Source organism: Vipera ursinii, assembly GCF_947247035.1.
Source record: "Vipera ursinii genome assembly, chromosome: 4".
Lineage (NCBI taxonomy): Eukaryota > Metazoa > Chordata > Lepidosauria > Squamata > Viperidae > Vipera > Vipera ursinii.
In genome coordinates, this window is record NC_139514.1 from 61,798,358 (window position 1) to 61,818,191 (window position 19,834).

Genomic DNA, 19,834 nt, shown 5'->3' on the forward strand with positions numbered 1-19,834 from the left:
TGTGTGTGTGAGAAAGAGACAGACAAACAGACAGATGGACAGAGACAGACAGAATTATATAGTTGACTTCAGTTCTTAAAGGCTTTAACACTTCAAAAGTTCCACTGGATTTTAAATTCTATTAAATGTGGATTATATTAGAGATATAAATGCCTAAGGGAAGACAAACATACCAGAGCTACACATTTTGCAAGCATAACCTGCTAGGATCTTTAGCTGTATGGAGAAACTATTTTTCTCACTCTTTTATCATATATTTACTCAATGTATAGGATAAATGCCTATCTATATCTAAATCAGAATTTCCCAAATCTGGGTAAATTACCTAAGAACGGTAAAAATGGTTTTTTGGGGGAATAATGTCACACGAACCTATTACACAATCACAATAGAGACATTTAAATTAACTGAAAGTGTTTTACCTATATCAGGCGTAGGCAACCTTGGCTCTTTTATGACTCGTGGACTTTAACTCCCAGAATTCCTGAGCCTACGATGGCTCAGGAATTCTGGGAGTTGAAGTCCACGAGTCATAAAAGAGCCAAGGTTGCCAACCCCTGACCTATATCGAGTAAAAAGGAGCTTCTGATAAGTAGTTTTGGATAATTAAGGAAAAAATTGGGAAGCACTAATTTAGGATATTACTAAACCCAACTTTAGTGCTTTATGATCAAAACTGAATGAATGTTCGTACATATTTGTTCATCAAAGATGATTTACATTCATTATATCCAATTTATTCTGCTAATAATTTTCTAGACAGTCTATACATTAATACTAATGTTCCTGGGAATATGACAAAGGAGATTGACTTTTTCTTGAATAGTTTTTAAGGATATTAAAATCAAGCTGAGGAAGTAGAGAAATGAAAGAAATTGATTTAATTATTGTATATTGATACATACCCATATTAACCATGAATCAATGGTACCAAAAAGAGCTCTCCCCTCAAGAACTGCTTGCCTGATCTCTTTCACATTGTCCAAAAGCCAGCGTAGCTTCACAGCACTGAAATATGTGCTAAGAGGGAGACCAGTCCTACTCTGCAAGATTGAAAGATAATAAATCATGCGTAAACATCTACAGTACAACAAATCTGCCAATCTGCTTCTTCATTTTTCTGTTGCTGTTATTGCTGTTGTTGCTGTTGTTATTATCATTGTATTATTATGGTAGCTTTGACTCAGTCTGCATTCCTGGAAACTACCTGGCCAAGTCAATCCAGTTATCTTGGGAATGTTTTTGGAAGTGGTTTGACGTTCCTTCTTTCTGCAGCTGAAAGAAAGTGACTGACTCGAAGAAATCCAATAGGCTTCACACAGATCTCACAATCTCCTTGTTTTTTTAGTGCCTTTAATCACTACACCAGGGGTCTTCAAATTTGGCCCTTTTATGGCTTATGGACTTCAATTCCCAGAAATCCTCAGCCAGGCATGTTTGAAAACCCCTAAACTACACAAAAGTAGTTTTCTTTTTTTCACTAGCATTAGCATAAAAAAAGAGAATGATTTGCACTGTGTAATTATCAGATATACTCTAATCATTCTAAGATCAGTTTTTACCTTAAAAAAGGATTTATTCTTTCCTGGTATCCTTTTAAGAAGTCTTTCAACAGTAGATTGAGTCCTTAGGTCAAGCCATACTAGAATCCAAAGAAAAGCATTAATATCAGTAAGAGTAAATATTTAAGCAATGCATTGATTGAATAGAATCAGGTTCTGAATCTCTGAATAGGTCTCCATTGACAAATTTCTCAGAACCATCTAATAATTAATAATTTATCTAACAAAATACTTTTTAAATAAAAACTAAGATTCACAAACCAAAATAAAAAAAATGAGAGTAGACATTTTAAAAACAGAGAAGAATAAAGCCACACGTTAAGCTTATATATGAATAATTCAGATTCCGGAATTTAAATTACAAGATCATACAGGAATAGTTTTCTTCATTTCATAGGTCTATTCTTAGCCCATATTCTTTTAGAGGGGCTTTATTCATTCTGAGAGTATCTCCTGGGATCCAACCAGTAAAAATTGGACATGCTCAAAGCAATTCTGTTATAGCAATTTATGCTTAATTACCAATGCTTAATTAATGTGTTTTCCATGCATATAAGCATTTAGAAGAGTTCTGTCAATGCTTGCAGCTTGTTCAAAATGTGCAACTTAGCAGCTTACCCATTTAAAATGTAAAATTTATTTTGTATTACTATGAACACTTTGAGTAGGCAACTGAATGAAAGAACACCAAGTTGAAGAATTATGCTAGAGTGAAACAAAAAAATATTTTTTATCCTTATGACTGATTCTCATATCTTGATTCAACACTTCATTTAGAAATCATGATGAATTAATAAATTATGCAAGTAAGCCCATTTAATGTAGATTAGTTTGTTAATGGAACAAAAACAAAAATAGAACAAATAGAACAAAAACAGTAGAACAAATCCTTCTAGAGATGAGAGCAAAAGTGAGAATGTTTAGAGGTGCTTTGAAATACAAAGAATTCTTTGGGCATCTTTAAACATAAGGACAAAAAACCAAATACTAATATCTGGTGCAACATATTGATGTTCATAGAACATATAAAATATATGTGGGTATGAGAAGAACTATATTAATTAAAAAGACTTACCAATAGCATTATACAGAGGTTCTCCAGTTTTTTTGTCCCAAACTACAGTTGTCTCTCTCTGATTGCTAACTCCAACAGCTTTTAAGAACAAAACAAACATTTTATCATTTTCCAGATTACTACCTATTTTGGATCAGCAAAACTTTGCTTTTGAATGAAATCGTTTCTGACTTCTGAGATTAAAAAGATCATCCAGATTGAAGTACAATGTGGCAGAGGGTACAACATTGGGAGAAAGGTATTAACAGAATTCAGCACAGCTAATTTGCCCAAGCAAGCGCCTTCCGGCTCACTTAATACAGTTTTGGACTGGTTATAATTCTAAAATATTTTAGTTTCCTTTAAAAATATTTCAGTAACATCACATTTATTCTCCACTCACATCTGTAAGTTATTTATGTATACTTTCTTCTTGATTTTGAAGGATATTCATGATTATTACAAATTAAAAATACCTTTTATGTTGGAAATGTCTATATTCAGCTGGTTTAATTTCTCACATGTTCTTTCAACACATTCATAGACAGACTGCAATATTTCCTTTGGGTCTTGTTCTACCCACCTTGAAAACAACAAGGCTCACATTAGAAGTCTGGCAATTGATATGGTAAGTCAACAAACCATAATGGCTCATTTGCTTCATTGCCTTAGAAGGAGATGACCATTTACCAACAATAGTTTCATTGACTATTAACCAGTTTCCTAGAAGCACAATGAGTGCACCTTTTCATATTTAATTCTTCCTACAAAAAACTGCAAAAAATATAAGCTTATATTGCCAGGTAACATAGCATTAATAAGCCTTAGCTTCTTTACAGTAAATAAAAATCAAACAGTATCTTTCATTGTTGGCTTTAGAACAAGAAAGACATATCAGAAAATAAAATCCAGTTAAAGACATCCAAAGTTAATCACAATGATGCCAAAATATAAAAAGTGTGTTGTGAGGTCAAAAGGCGTGTCTCTTATATTTTTCTATAGAACAAAAAAGATGGGGTTTGATCACAATGCATGTTTTGTTACTTGTTACCATTCTATGATACCCATAAAATTGTATTATATGTAGCCTTTCTGTCAAAATGTTCTTATTAAGAATCCAGTTTAATTATCACAAAATGCAGTTTAAATTGCTGGGATTTAAAGATAAACACAAACATCAAAACCTAAGTACCGTATATACTTGAGTATAAGCCGAATTTTTCAGCCCACTTTTTTGGGCTGAAAAATCCACTTCGGCTTATACTCCAGTCAACAAAAAAAAAGAACTGTCCCTTCGTTCGGAACAGGCTGCTGAGAGAAGGGAGGGCTGGGCTCCGCAAGGGCCGCGGGTCCGGCGTTCGCCTGCCGAACAGCTGATGGGCGCGGGCGTGGCCGGGCTGTCCCCAGAGCCGGGCGCCTTCCACCGGCATTCGGCGTTCGCCCGCCGAACAGCTGATGGGCGCGGGCGTGGCCGGTCTGTCTCCGGAGCCGGGCGGGTTCCACCGGCTGGGCTTCCCATGGCTGCCTCAGCAGTTGGCGCGGCCGTGGGTCTGGCGTTTGCCCGCCAAACAGCTGACGGGTGCGGGCGTGGCCGGGCTGTCCCCAGAGCCGGGCGGGATCCACCGGCATTGGGCGTTCACCTGCCGAACAGCTGACGGGCGCGGGCGTGGCCGGGCTGTCCCCAGAGCCGGGCGGGTTCCACCGGCGTTGGGCGTTCGCCCGCCGAACAGCTGATGGGCGCGGGCGTGGCCAGGCTGTCTCCGGAGCCGGGCGGGATCCACCGGCATTGGGCGTTTGCCCACCAAACAGCTGACGGGCGCGGGCGTGGCCAGGCTGTCCCCAGAGCCGGGCGGGTTCCACCGGCGTTGGGCGTTCGCCCGCCGAACAGCTGATGGGCGCGGGCGTGGCCAGGCTGTCTCCGGAGCCGGGCGGGTTCCACCGGCGTTCGGCGTTCGCCCGCCGAACAGCTGATGGGCGCGGGCGTGGCCGGGCTGTCTCCGGAGCTGGGCGGGTTCCACTGGCATTCACCGTTCGCCCGCCAAACAGCTGATGGGCGTGGGCGTGGCCGGGCTGTCCCCAGAGCCGGGCGGGATCCACCGGCATTGGGCGTTCGCCCGCCAAACAGCTGACGGGCGCGGGCGTGTCCAGGCTGTCCCCAGAGCCGGGCGGGTTCCACCGGCTGGGCTCCCCACGGCTGCCTCAGCAGTTGGCGCGGCTGCGGGTCCGGCGTTTGCCCGCCAAACAGCTGATGGGCGTGGGCGTGGCCGGGCTGTCCCCAGAGACGGGCGGGTTCCACCGGCTGGGCTCCCCACGGCTGCCTCAGCAGTTGGCGCGGCCGCGGGTCCGGCGTTTGCCCACCAAACAGCTGATGGGCACGGGCGTGGCCGGGCTGTCTCCGGAGCCGGGCGGGTTCCACCGGCTGGGCTCCCCACGGCTGCCTCAGCAGTTGGCGCGGCCACGGGTCCAGCGTTTGCCCGCCAAACAGCTGATGGGCGCGGGCGTGGCCGGGCTGTCCCCAGAGGTAAACTTCGTGACCCACCCAGCCCATGCATAAAAGAGAAATGAAAAGTCTTAAAAAAGTTTTGCGCGGTTAAATAAACAGCATTTGCATATTGTTTCTCCACGGAGCACCGACAAAATTCACTCGAATTAAGGAACATGGGGAGCTAAAGAATCGGGCTATAGGGAATGTCTGGCATGACGGGCAACCCTGGGAAACACGAGGACTGTAGTGCAGTGGCGTAGCGTGGGGGGTGCAGGGGGGGGCCGGCCACACCGGGCAAACATCTGGGGGGGCACGACCGGCAGGCTAGGGCAAGGCTGCTCGCGAGCGAGGGGTATCTGTGCCTGCGCCGACACAGAAACGCTTCTCTCTCCGGGTGGGGGAAGGCTCAGCGGCTCCCTGGGTCTATATACGCCTCTGTATGCGCACGCCGCCTCGCGTTCCCGCAAACGAGAAAGAAAGAACGGCAGCGGCGTCGTCTGCGAGCCTCGCCAGCGGCGGCATTCCTCGGTGTGGGCGTGCCTGCATCTTTGGGTGTGAGGCTTTCGGAGAGGCTGCCTTTAGCTCCTGGTACTTGCAGCCGGTGTAAAAGAACAAGTCTGTGAAAGCGGGCGAGAATTCATTTCGCACCGGGCGCAACATCTGGGGGGGCGCGACCGGCGGGCTATGGCAAGGCTGCTCGCGAGCGAGGGGTTTCTGTGCCTGCGCCGACACAGAAACGCTTCTCTCTCCGGGTGGGGGAAGGCTCGGCGGCTCCCTGGGTCTATATACGCCTCTGTATGCGCACGCCGCCTCGCGCTCCCGCAAACTAGAAAGAACGGCAGCGTCGTCGTCTGCGAGCCTCGCCTGCGGCGGCGTTCCTCGGTGTGGGCGTGCCTGCGTCTTTGGGTGTGAGGCTTTCAGAGAGGCTGCCTTTGGCTCCTGGTACTTGCAGCCAGTGTAAAAGAAATGAATGAACAGCCGGCCACGCCCACGCCCATCAGCTGTTTGGCGGGCAAACGCCGGACCCGCGGCCGCGCCAACTGCTGAGGCAGCCGTGGAACCCGCCCAGCTCCGGAGACAGCCCGGCCACGCCCGCGCCCATCAGCTGGTCGGTGGGCGAACGCCGGACCACGGCTGCACCCACGGTCGGGGGCGAACGGGGGGCCATGAATGGCCACAGAGCACACGTGCCGGCAGGGATGGCTGGGAGAAGGCTGGAGACGGCTGCCGGTGGTTGCGCAGCTCCATCAGCTGAGAGGCGGCAAGAAACAGCCGCCGGCGGAGTCAACGAGCAGCTCGTCGTGGCACAGAATATAGATATGTTGCTAAGAAGGGGCCAAGCTTATACTTATACTCGGCTTATACTCGAGTCAATAACTTTTTCCAGTTTTTTGGGGTAAAATTAGGGGTCTCGGCTTATACTCGAGTTGGCTTATACTCAAGTATATACGGGTATTTTACTTCTTATGCATTGAGGCATTATTGGAATTATTACTCCAATTATTATTAGCAGGTTTTATGGACAATTCTGAAATAGGTTCATCAGTGGCATTTCTATGATGGTAATATATACATATTATTTAATAGCATGTTTCAGCATAACTGCTTACTGTTTTCCTGTAAATAATAGAAGAGTTATGTGTGTGTGTTTGTGTGTGTGTGTATGTACACACACATACACACAGATATATACACACACACTTCAAAGGATATGGCTATAACATAGAACCTTCAGTAAGAACATGTCATTAATGCAGATGAAGAAGACGCAAATTTGAACACATGAACTGCCTTTCTATTCAAGTTGGACATATTTAAATTCTAAGACCAGAGAAAAACAATTATCTCTGTTGAATATTCTCAATTGTCCACAATGCAACCCCTACCACACTCTAAAAATATGAATTTGGGTGTTTGCTAACAGAGTAGATTTTAACAACATAATAAAGGGAGGGAATAAAAAAGCCATACTAATTTGTCATATGGATGGAAACAATTTCATCAGTTACAAAAACTTAATTAGCTTTTTTCCATAGAATTTAACATCATCATATAAAACATCAAATGTTCAAACATAAAGGAGAAACTATACCCTTCTTTGGGGAATTTCTGCTGGATTTCCACTTGGTGATGACTCAATAATTCAGCTGTGTTTGCATTGAAAACCTGCAAGCAGTAAATATATCGTTATCAAACCAGTTTGATAACCAGTATCCATAGGCAAAAGGGTAGAGTACACAAGGAAGCTCATCACCAACATTTTATCAGGAAACAGTATTCTGATTTCTTCATCTGTAACAGGAAGTGGTCAAATAACAGAATTGTAGTATAATACTTGTTTAGCCCTAGAAACAAATAGCAAATAATATGCTACTTTAAAATAATTTATTTAAAAGAAGATACAAGCCCTTCTGGGTCCCAGGTTACAGCTTTTCAACCATATTTTTTGCAGTGATATAAAAATATATGGAATATAGAAATTAGATGATATGTGAAGCATGTGCTAACTGGGAAATGTAGGTTTAGGAGGTTTATATAGAAAAACAAAGGCAAAGAATATTTGCTACACAATACGGGCCACCATCAAAAGGGAAAATAGAGAACTAGTGGATCTTTGAAATAAAAAGCAATTTCCTATAGTTTTACATCCAGAGGTCAGTTTGCATAATAAATTATTTTCAAACTTCATAACTAAATAAATCAAGTCTTATCTCATTAATCCCCTTTTACAATAATTTTAAAAAGACTGCCATTACATTTAATGTTCCTGAATAAATGTTTATAAACACCAAAAATATTCTAATATTCATAGAAATATAATCAGAGTTCTAAATTCTGAACATTGGAACTTTGAATAGATAATAGCAACTATGAAATTATCTTATCTGGTCTATAAAAATGAGGCAGTTTTCCTAGCTTATCAGAAATATATAAACCTAGGTTATATCTATCTTTTTCTAAATATTAGTACTCAGCAATCTTTATATTAAATTGATGTACAAAAGTAACATTTTACAAAAAAAATAAACCCTCACTCATTATAGTATCCTTCTGATTATAGTAGTGAGTACATCCAGATATCAACATTTCCAGTGTTTTTTTTGTAAAAGAAAAAGGTGCCGGAACTCACACATGTCATATAACCCGCCTTGCCTACCCTACAAGGTTCCATCCAAAAAAGGTGCCGGAACTCCGTTCTGAGCATTCTATGAGAAAAAAAGCCCTGAACATTTCAAATGCCCTGACTACTATTTTATATAATACACATACACACTCTTATTGTGTTGCATATTAGAAACATGAAGGTTAAGTAGAACACGGACGTGGTGCCATTCAGATATCGTGAAGCACCTCTTATTAGCCTTAGCAATGGTTAGTTATAAGGAATAATGATGCACCTGTTAACACCTGTTAACTAGTGATGGATAGCAACAAAAAATAAGGAAGCAAGAATATATTCTTGCCCTTTTAAAATGAAGCAATGTGTAACAACTGCATGCAGTGATTCTTTTGTTACATGTAACTTATTTATTTTATTGGAAAAAATAGTTTTAGAATGCGACCAGAAAATATATTCCATACAAATTAAGATGGCCAGTTTGGTCTAGTGATAAGGTAAAAGGCTAGAAAGTAGAGGATCATGAGTTCTGGTCTCACCTTAGCCAGGAAAGCCAGCTAGGTGATCTTGGGCCAGTCACACTCTCTCAACCCAACTCACCCCAAAGAGTTATTGTTATGGGGGGAAATGGGAGAAAAAAGGTATGTTGGATAAGTTCACTGCCTTGAGTTACTTGTAAAAATAATAAAGGCAGGATACAAATAAATAAATAAAACCTTATGAAAGTAAAAATGTACCATCAAATCCAATTATATTTCTGTGAGTATAATCAATAGAACTAATTTTCAATTACATGACATAAACAACCAAGCAATTCTCACATAAACCTAAGATAGAATTAATTTTGTAATTTAATTGGTAAAGACATGTTACTTAAGATATATTCTGTGGATCTGTATGATTCTGCACAACTCTAAAACATAATGTTTGCATAATTATGTCATATGAAATATTTGGGAAACATTACCTGTGTTTTATGTGCCCGCATCAAGTAGATTGCTTTTTATTTTTAAATTATATTTATTGTTTTTCGGTTAATATGTCTTAAGAGTATTTAATTCCAAAGTTCAAATATAACAGATACAAAAAAATCATACTGATGAAAGTTAGATGATTGTAAGAAACAGTTGTTAATCATTACCTACAAGGTCATTCAATTTATCTAACTTGTTTATCTTTGACTCAGATGAGCAAGTATCTACTTGTAAGTCATGACCATCACTTAACTTTATTTACCGGTATTTGATGTGGGCTCATTAGTACTCATTCTCTATTTTGATCAACAGTAAAACTTTTTCCCTCCAATTTTCTGGAAGAAAATTATTCAAATGAACTAAGTTGGAGCTATTTCTTAAGTAAACTGAGATTTTAAACATAGGCCTTATTTTTTTTCCTCTTTCTGGAAATAACTTGCTTACAATGTTTAGCCCCACAGAACAGATTTAAAGGAAAGACAATCTGAAGAAAAATGTGACACATAAATAGAAAATAAATGAAGGAATTAATCTGTTCTTATCTATATCATCAAGCACTAGCGCTAGCCGCTGTGTACTTGAAAAATTATTAAAACTTTTAGTAGTCTACTTATGTTGTAAAGTATATTAGACATTATGGACTCTTAACTATTTATGAAGAAGACAATTAAATTAGAACAGAATTACATTCATATTCTATTTAAATTCAACAATTTTGATTAAAAAGGAGGACCTGCACATTTACACACACACACACACACACACACACACACACACACACACACAAACACACACACACTCAAAGACATTTCCATATTGTCAGTTCTTCCACATTTCCATTTTCTCTGTTTTTGGTAAGATGAAAGACCTTAAATATCAGTACAGTAAGAATATATGGGTTTCTAGGCTATTAACAATTTACAGACCGCACTGTTTTATATGAGACAAGGACTGTTTATTTGACAGACTACCTGTCTCCAATAAAATATGCTCAGCCAATTTGATTTTGCAAGGTTGGTGCTCTCTAGGTACCTTTGATTAAACAATGTCATCTAAAGGACCCAGGAAGCATGTCTTCTCTCTAGTACTGTTGCCATGGAATAAGTGGCACCCATTCTGGTTGTTTAGAAGAGCCATGAAGGTCTTTGATGAAGGAGAGCCAGACCGCTTCCTTCATTCCCATCGTTTGCTGTTCCTGTCATAGTTTATTTTTTCTTTCTTTTGTTTTATTGCAAATCTGTTTTGATTGTTGTGAGCTGGCCATTGTCATTAGGTACTTAGGGGAATCTGTTTAATAAATAAATGGATATGTACATAGCTTGGACACTTTATTTGGCAATCCAAGTAACTGTATTAATAATCAATATTATCAGAATTCAAATATTGGAATACTTGAATCATTTTCATCAAAGTGGCTAAAGGAAGGCATAACAGACAATAGAATACTTTTTTAACAAAAACTCAGTTGCTTTATTCGGGAACTTCTTTGGGATGGTCACAGTCAAGATCTATAGCTGAATATGACAACCAATTTTCTTATCTAGTATTGCAAGTCAACTACAATCCTGTGAAAAAGAAAGTATACCCTCTTTGAGTTCTACTGTTTTAGTATCAGGACATAGTAAAAATTATCTGGTCCTTAGCAGTTCTTAAAACTGTCAAAAACAGATGACATATTACACCATGTCATCATTTATTTTACAAAGAAAGTCAAAATGGGGAAACCACATATGAAAAATTAAGTACACCTTTCTGCTTCCATAGGGCTGAAGAGATTAAGTGGCAGCCATATGCTGCTAATCAAGTGCCCTTGATCAATTGATTATCAGTGTGACTACCTCTATAAAAGCCAAAGTTTTCAGCATTTTTTGCTTTCCAGCACTGAGCTGTGTGTTAACACCATGCCAAAGAGTAAAGACATCAGCAATGATTTTAGAGAAACAATTGTTCTACCGATCAATCTGTAAAGGGTTATAAGGCCATTTCCAAACAATTTAAAGTTCATCATTCTATAGTGAGGAAGATTATTTACAAGTGGAAAACTTTAAGACAGTTGCCAATCTTCCCACGAATAGACGTCCCATCAAATTCACCCCAAGATCAGACCTTACAATGCTTAGAGAAATTGGGGGGGGGGGGAAATCCAAGAGTTAAATCTCAGAATTTCAGGCCTCAATTAGCATGTTAAATGTGGAATTTCATGACAATACAATCAGAAAATGACTGAACAAGTATGGTTTGCTTGGTAGGGTGGCCAGGAGAAAGCCTCTTCTCTCTGAAAAGAATATTGCAGAATAGCTTATGTTTGCAAAGTTGCATCTGAACAAATCACAAGACTTCTGGAAGTCCCTTTGAACAGACAAAACTAAAGTGGAGATGTCTGGCCATAATGCAAAGCACCAGGTTTGGCAAAAACCAAAGCATATCAGACAAACATCTCATACCAACTATCAAACACAGTTGGTAGAGGGGTTATGATTTTGGGCTTGGTTTGCAGCCACAGGACTCGGGCACTTTGCAATCACTGTTGATAATGAACTCCTCTTTATACCAAAGTATTCTAGAGACAAATGTTAAGTTATTTGACTCTAGCTAAAGTTTGGCTCATATTGGGTCATACAGCAGGACAATGAGCAAGCACATCAGCAAATCTGTAGTAGAATGTCTGAAAAAGAAAAAAAAAATCAAAGGGTCCAGTCAAAAGTCCAGACCTCAACCCGACTGAAATGCTGTGATGGGACCTCAAGAAAGCCATGCATAAACAAATGCCCACAAATCTCAATGAACTGAAGCAATGTTGTAAAAAGTGGACCAAAATTCCTCTACAATGATGTGAGACTGATAAAGTCATACAGAAAATGATTACTTCAAGATATTGCTGCCAAAGATGGTTCTACACAGAGCCCTGATGGCACAGCAATTAGAATGCAGTATTGCGGCTAACTCTGCCTACAGCAGGGGTGTCAAACTGCCAGCCTGCGGGCCAGATGCATCATCTGGAAGCCACACTCACCCCATTGCCGGCAATGGCAAAACCGTCCTGATACATTGCGCGACGCCACATGTTGTCGCGAGTTTGACATGTCTGGCCTACAGTCTGAAGTTCGATCCTGATTAATTTCGAGGTTGACTAAGCCTTCCATCCTTCTAAGGTAGTAAAATGAGGACCCAGATTGTTGGAGGCAATATGCTGACATTGCCAACTGTTCAGACAATGCTTTAAGGTATATAGCAATAGCACTTAGAGTTATATACTTTTTCACAGTGCTTTACAGCCCTCTCTAAGCAGTTTATAGTCAGCATATTGCCCCCAACAATCTGGGTCCTCACTTTACTGACCTCAGAAGGATGGAAGGCTTAGTCAACCTTGAGCCAGTGAGAATTGAACTGCTGACAGCCAGCAGTCAGCAAAAGTGACCTGCAGTATTTTATTTATTTTATTTATTTATTTTAATTCCATTTATATCCCGCCCTTCTCTGAAGACTCAGGGCGGCTTACAAGCTTAGCAGTAGCCTTCATCCTATGTATATGCCTGCTTATTAGGGCTTTCACACACACCCCAAGCGGCATTATTACAAAGTCAGCTTAATTGCCCCCAACAATCTGGGTCCTCATTTTACCTACCTGGGAAGGATGGAAGGCTGAGTCAACCTTGAGCCTGGTGGGATGCGAACCTGCACTAATTGCAGGCAGCTGGTGTTACTGAAGGAGGCATTAGCCCACTGCTCCACCAAGGCTCATTCTATCCACTGCGCCACCACAGCTCTTATATAAGCAGTATATGTCTAAGTGCTATTGCTATTCTACAAGTTATTGAATCATAAGATATACTTAGTTTTTCACACATGACTTCTCCATTTTGGCTTGCTTTTTGTAAAATAAATGATGACATGGTATAATATGTCATGTGTTGCTCATCTGTACTTACTTTTAAGAACTGCTAAGGACCAGATGGTTTTTATGTCCTGATACATAAAACCATGAAACTCAGAGGGTGTACTTTCTTTTTCACGATTGTATGTGCTTAATGTAGTAATCAAATCTCTTGAACTTTTTAAATGAGCTCATTTATCAAATCACCATTTCCTCTGCACAGAGATACTTAGAAAAGACCATTATTAAATGTCCTATATGTCATTAACAGGCTATTGTTTGAGATAAAAAGTGTCAAATGGATGGTATCCATATTGAATTAAATATTTCTTTTGTCCTAAAAAAACATATACCGTACTATGTTTTATCTAACCTCCTAGCAACCCTTTCAGTTAGCAAGTTCCATCTGTTTAGGCTGTACCTGTCTATCTATAGACATTCTGCCTGGATCAACTCTTGAAGAGTTTGACAAAACATCCCTTTCATTCCATTTTAAGTTACACATGCTCAGTTTTTGTCTTTTGTCCTGTTAGATAACATTTATTAAACATCTGTCATTCTTTCCCTAACATTTTTAAGACAGTTTAAAAGAAGACAACATTACTGACAGTGTTGATAATTACTAATTTCTTGCTCCATTCTTCAAAGATCTTGTGTAATATTTTGGTTGTTTTAATGTTTTGTGTCATTTTTAAAAAAATCCAGTATTAACTGACATCAACAAAAGATTTTTTCCCCTTCTGCTTAGAAACTTTTGTCCCTTCCAGTTCTAGTTTACAAAATCATTACTTATATTCTGTTATGATTTACAATAGCCATGATAGCCAGAATAAGTTTGTTTCCCACAAGAAACAAACAATTCCAAAATCATATAGTAAAAATATTCCAAATTTATCTGGATCATTAATCCATTTATAACTCTTAGCTCAAAATCTTTCCTAGTTGTTTATTTCAAAGTTCTTAAGCTCATATTAAGCTCGTTTACCGGTTGAGCTCCGGATGGCTCCCGACCTTCGCTCCTTCCGACGCGACCTAAAAACCTATCTGTTTGAGCAATCCGGTCTGGTCTGACGGGTTCTGTTGTAATTATTGTTTTAATGTAACTTATCTTCTGCATTTGGGCATTAGGGTTTAATTTGTTTTCAATTTCTGTATTTGTGCATTTTGATATTTATGTCACTGTTCACCGCCCTGAGTCCTTAGGGAGAAGGGCAGTATACAAATCAAATAAATAAATAAATAAATAAATAAATATTCTTTTCAGACTTGTAATTCTGACGGTTTCTAATGATTTTAAGATGGTTAATAGTCAATTTCCAAAAGTCATTAGAAAATGAGGTTTGTGAACTTAGTAACTTTGAGGGAAATGGGCAGAAACATGAAATATAAATAAAATATTTTAAAAGACTTGAAGTAAGATGACTGATCTCATTGTCACCTGGAGCTCAAACATAGAAAGCCATTGCGCTGCAGTCTCCTCATGGAGGGGCAGCCACACGGACCATATATGAGTGATCTCCCATTCTCTTGTTATCCAAAGAGGTTTATAACAGAGGTCCCCAACCTTTTGGCTACCAGGGCCCGGTTCCGTGGAGAGGTTTTTCCATAGCCCAGAGGTGGCGTGGTTTTGTGTGCTGCCTGCATCTCGCAGATAGGTCTTTGCTTCTTTGTGCGGACCGGTTGCTGGCATGCCACGGACCGGTACTAGTCCACAGACCGGTGATTGGGAACCCCTGTTTTATAAGAACCAGTCTACTTGCTGATTCCTTAGTCTTTGCAGCTGTCTTTGGCTCCACTTTTATAAAGTCACTGTCAGTTCACAATTCCTCCTGAGGAATCTAATTCCATTTGTAACTTTTAATTCATATGGTACACAAAAATGGATTTAGTGTCATTACTAATAAAAAGAGCCTACCAAAACATTTAAACTTTTGGTACAATTAATATACTTTTTCTTGGTGCATTCCCAAACTAAAATTGTTTTAATTTAAACATTCTTATTTCTGTGATGGTATTTTACTTCAACAAAGGCAGGTAGGTACTTTAGCCTGTCAATGAATTTGGTCTACCACTCTTTCATAACCCAAGAACAAGTTCTTGAATTCTAGACAGTTCTCCGAGTAACTTTTGCCTTTTAAAAAGAAATGACACATACTTTTAAGTGAAAAAATATTAAGAAATTTCATTAGTGAAATTCACAGGATTTTTTTAAACCAAACTGTTTTAACATAACTTAAATTACAGAAACTGTTTCCTAATACTAGTCACTGAAACCTCCACCTGTAATGAGTATAAGTCAATCTGACAAAAATGAAAACAATACTTCACTTTACATATTTTATGATTCAAATAAACATTCCCAAGATAATTACATTATATGCACTAAAAATACCTAAATGCCATTAAAAAAACTTTCACTGCCCTCATCCAATACCTCTGGATTTAAAGATTATGTAATGAACTGAATAAGCCCGGCCTTAGAGGGTGGAGGATTTCAAATGGAACAGGGTGAAAAGGACAACTTCTTCATAAAATCCTCATCTGAAAGCATCTTTGACCTAAGACAATTGAGCCCCTAATTTCCATTGCTAAGTTAGGCAGTTGTTAAGTGATTTTTGTCCCATTTTATGACCTTTTTGCCACCGTTGTTAAGCAAATCACTGCAACTGTTAATTGAATCATGCATTTATTAAGTGAATCTGGTTTCCCCCATTGACTTTGCTTGTTGGAAGCTGACTGAGAAGAATGACAAGAAGATACATATTCTAGGTGCCAAACCAGTTGAAACTATTTTTCACTCAAGCAGAGAGGAAAGGATAAAATTGCAGTTGCACTTAGGAGCAATTCAAAATATGGTTCATTTAGAAACAGTAAAAAACCTGTTCTATTTTTCCTGTCAAAAAGAAAGGAACAGGATAATTATGTCAATGACGGTAGCAAAAAAAATAATGTCACTATTTCGGCAGTGCTTTAACTTGCTAAGTCAACCAAACGTAGCGAAGGCTTGCATCACATCCCAAAGACATCCCCTACTCCAGGATCCTTTCGTTTTATTTCGCAGTGGGCCAAAACAACCTCACACCATTGCTATTCAACTTTCCGTTCATCTAGCCTTCCTCTCCCTTCTGTAGATGAACCTGAACACCTGTTAAGGACGTCTGGGCGCCTATCCCGCCCAGTCCATCGGGCAAGCAGCTCCCTTTGCAGTCACATGCCCGCCGCTTCTCCCGGCTGGCGACCTCCACATTCCCCCCCCAAGGACAATCGCGCTTCCCTTTTGTGGCTTGCTCGCCTTGCTCTCGAATGGAAGCAGCGACCGCTCCTCGTGGTTAGTTGCGCTTACCAAGAACCTGGTGGAGCCGGTCCCTTGGTCGATGGCTCCCACTAGGGGACCCAACGTTCCCCCCTGGGCCACAACCGCGGCCATAGGGAGGCTCGGTCGGCGCGCCCCTGGCCCGTTTCCTAGGCGACCTTGCCCGAGCAAGAAGCGGCAGAGAATCCAGAGGCTCTCACGCCGGCGCCCTGAAAGCCAAACGCGCGCGGCTTCTCAGAGCAGAGGCTGGAGGCGGAGAAGAGGGCGCCGGCCAACATGCTGCCGCTCGGGCGCCAATCAGCAGGCGGCTTGGAGCAGAGGAGGGCGGGGTTTCCCACCAAGCGCAGGAAAATAGGCTAAAGGTTCGGGAGTAGGCAACTGCCTCTGTGGAGTCGGCTGGTCACATGCCTCTGACGTGTCTGCTGGGCTTTAAGGTGAACTCGAGCTCGGATGGCTGTCGCCGTCTCGCAATTGCAAAACGCTGGGGAGAGAATCGTTGCCTCCTTGCCAGGAATTTAGAACGATTTCCGCGTTCTTTGGCCTATTGTGAAACAATCCGTCAGTCCAGTCCGTCAAGAAGGGCAAGGCGACCTCCCGTGCTCCCGTGCTGAAAAGTGCAACGCTTTGCACGTTTACCTGGCGGTAGCCGTGGCCGTTGGAAATCTTGACGACTTTTTCTGGTGAACAGGCGAGAAGCTCTTATTTTTAAGTCCTGAAGTGCCATCAAAGTTGTGTCAAAAGGTTTGAAGTTTATCCCGTCTCTGCTGTATATTCTTGGGTACAAGCGTTTCTACAGCAGGCGATCAAGAATCGTTAAATAGGTCAGAATTTGGTATTTGAAAACGAAACCCTTGGCAGCACGCAGCGTTACTGAGGATTTAATATTCTTAAACAGAATGCAATCCCGTAACACGTGTCCCCCACCCATTCAGCCACCTCTAATCCCTGAACAAGATTTTGGCAAAGCTTTTAGTATGAACCATTTCCCGACTAAAAAGACCTGTTTTAGCAACGACAGATGGGTTTAACTAGCTTTATTCCTAGAAAGGTGAGTTTAGGAGCTACAAATTCAGGATGTGATAATTGCCCTAAAAATTACACACGTATCCTTTGTACTACTTTTATATAAAGAAAACAGACTGGTAGAATTGTTAAGGAATAATTTGAGTCCAGCTATGTGAAAAAGTATAGGCTGTTCAACCAACTGATGTAATTAATGTTAAAAAAGGAACTATAAGGTAACGGAACACGTGGGGTTAATTTTCACTGTCATGCATACTGAAAATCACAAAACTATAGCTTTCTACCTTTGTACCTTTGTTTAAACAAATGAGGGCACATGCTTATTTAACTCAGACGATAACGCTTTAAATTTCATTTCGAGAACAAACAAGTGTAATTAAAACTAGACATGTTGAAACAAAATCCTGTTCAGAGTTGCTTAAGTTTCTTGCTCCTATTTAAAAATGTTTCAGTGCCTAAGAAAAAGGCATTTGATATTTTAGTTAAATCAAGAGCAATATGATGGCACTGTAGCTATTTCCCTAAACTTCAATTAGTTCCACATTTTACTGTTTTAAGCAATAGCATTTGTTGCCCTTACAAAACATAGAATTTTAGCATTTGATTAAATGCCACCACTGATTACATCTTTAAATCCCAAAATAGACAAATTACTATATGGATTTTGCCAGTATTCAAAGCTTTCTATTTCATATTTCAAAGAAAATAGTGCAATTGTAAATAAAGTCTTATATCAGGGGTTTTCACAGAATTCACTACTCACTGTTATGTTCCTACACATATCTATTACAGAAGTAGATGATACTTGTTATATATTCTGGACTATAAACAATTAGATGGAATAGCCAGAGCTTTAAAATAGCTTATTTTTCTTGTATCAATATTTATATGGCACCAATAAAAATGTAAAGTGGCATTGTCCTCTGGACAAAGAACGTCAATCATTCTTTACATAATCATCGTTTGAGGAATAATTTTCACATGAAATGGTCATGAGGATTATTTCAACTTGTAGCTGATACTCTGCATTTCTGTTTTATAAAATAGACATGCTTCTTAACATTGCAAAATTATTTAGAGGAAACAGATACAATCACTGTGAAAATTTTCAAAACAGGAGGACTTCTGGTCCTGTGCAGTGGTGACTGGTCGTGGACTTGCGGACCACTGCACCCCCGCGGCTAATTTTCATCCTGCCTGGAGACCCTAATCCAGCAATGGCGAACCTTTTAGAGACCGAGTGCCCAAACCACAACCAAAACCCCACGTATCGCAAAGTGCCAGGGCCGCATAAGCATTGTGGTGCCCTCAGGGGGAGCATGGGGGCATGGCCCACTGTATGGCTATGGCTGCGGTTCTCATGGCAGACTGGGTGGGCGTGGCTGGGATGGGCATGGCCACCTCGATGTTGCTCATGGGGGAACGCCTGTGGGGTCTGGGCAGGGTTGGGGGAGTTCCAGGGGGTCTCTGGTGAGTGGGGTGGTGGGCAGGAGGCCCAGCATAGATGGGGGGAGGCATGCAATCCTAGCCGGGACTGGGGGGCCATGGCGCTGATGGGGATCAGGCCTTCCCTGCTCGGGGTGGCCTTTGGCTTGCTAGCCGGCCACTTCTACTCCTTTGTGCTGGGTGGGCTGCTGTTCTGGGTGACAGCCCAATGGACCTGCGCAAGCTGCTGGCAGCAGCAGGGCGCGTGCCCACAGACAGGGCTCTGAGTCCCACCTCTGGCATGCATGACATAGGTTCGCCACCACTGCCCTAATCCTAATGTCCAAGCTGCCCCGGAGTGATTCCATCCAGCCACCTCATTCTCTGTCGTCCCCTTCTTCTATTGCCCTCAATCTTTCCCAGCATTAGGCTCTTCTCCAGTGAGTCCTTCCTTCTCATTAGGTGGCCAAAGTATTTGAGTTTCAACTTTAGGATCTGGCCTTCTAAAGAGCAGTCAGGGTTGATCTCCTCTAGGACTGACTGGTTTGATCGCCCTGCAGTCCAAGGGACTCACAGGAGTCTTCTCCAGTACCATAGTTCAAAGGCTTCAATTTTTTGGCGCTCAGCCTTTCTTTTGGTCCAACTTTCACAGCCATACATTGCAACTGGGAAGACCATAGCCTTGATTATACACACTTTTGTTGGCAGGGTGATGTCTCTGTTGAATATGGTTAAAGAAATAGAAAAGATTTTGAATACATATGTCATTCTAAGAAGGATGTTCCTTAAATAATTCTGTATGCTTTTTTCCCCTTTTTTGTTTTATTTTTTGATATAAGTAATATAATACTGTTGAAATGGCTTAGATGAAGGAAGTGTTTTAGATAATTAAATGTCTTTGAATTTAGGGAAATTATAATGTATAAAAGAAAAAAATGTTTTGAATAAGAGTTAAAGGATTAGATTACTAGACACATTAAATGGAATGTTTAAAGATTAAATATAT

The 19,834-nt window shown here is 40.9% G+C and overlaps 1 protein-coding gene across 2 annotated transcripts in view; it reads right to left on the reverse strand.

Annotated features, from left to right (window-relative positions):
* The window catches only part of GK (glycerol kinase), a 47,729-nt gene extending 31,118 nt beyond the window's left edge, over nt 1-16,611 (reverse strand). For both annotated transcript variants that reach the window (XM_083362230.1, XM_083362229.1), the window contains exons 1-6: nt 16,411-16,611; nt 7,194-7,267; nt 3,093-3,199; nt 2,638-2,715; nt 1,563-1,642; nt 906-1,043 (exon numbers count right to left, since the gene is read on the reverse strand). In XM_083362230.1, the coding sequence (XP_083218356.1) occupies nt 906-1,043; nt 1,563-1,642; nt 2,638-2,715; nt 3,093-3,199; nt 7,194-7,267; nt 16,411-16,494 (561 nt within the window). In that variant the 5' untranslated portion in view covers nt 16,495-16,611. The remainder of the gene's footprint in view (nt 1-905; nt 1,044-1,562; nt 1,643-2,637; nt 2,716-3,092; nt 3,200-7,193; nt 7,268-16,410) is intronic.
* Between the last annotated feature and the right edge of the window lie 3,223 nt (nt 16,612-19,834).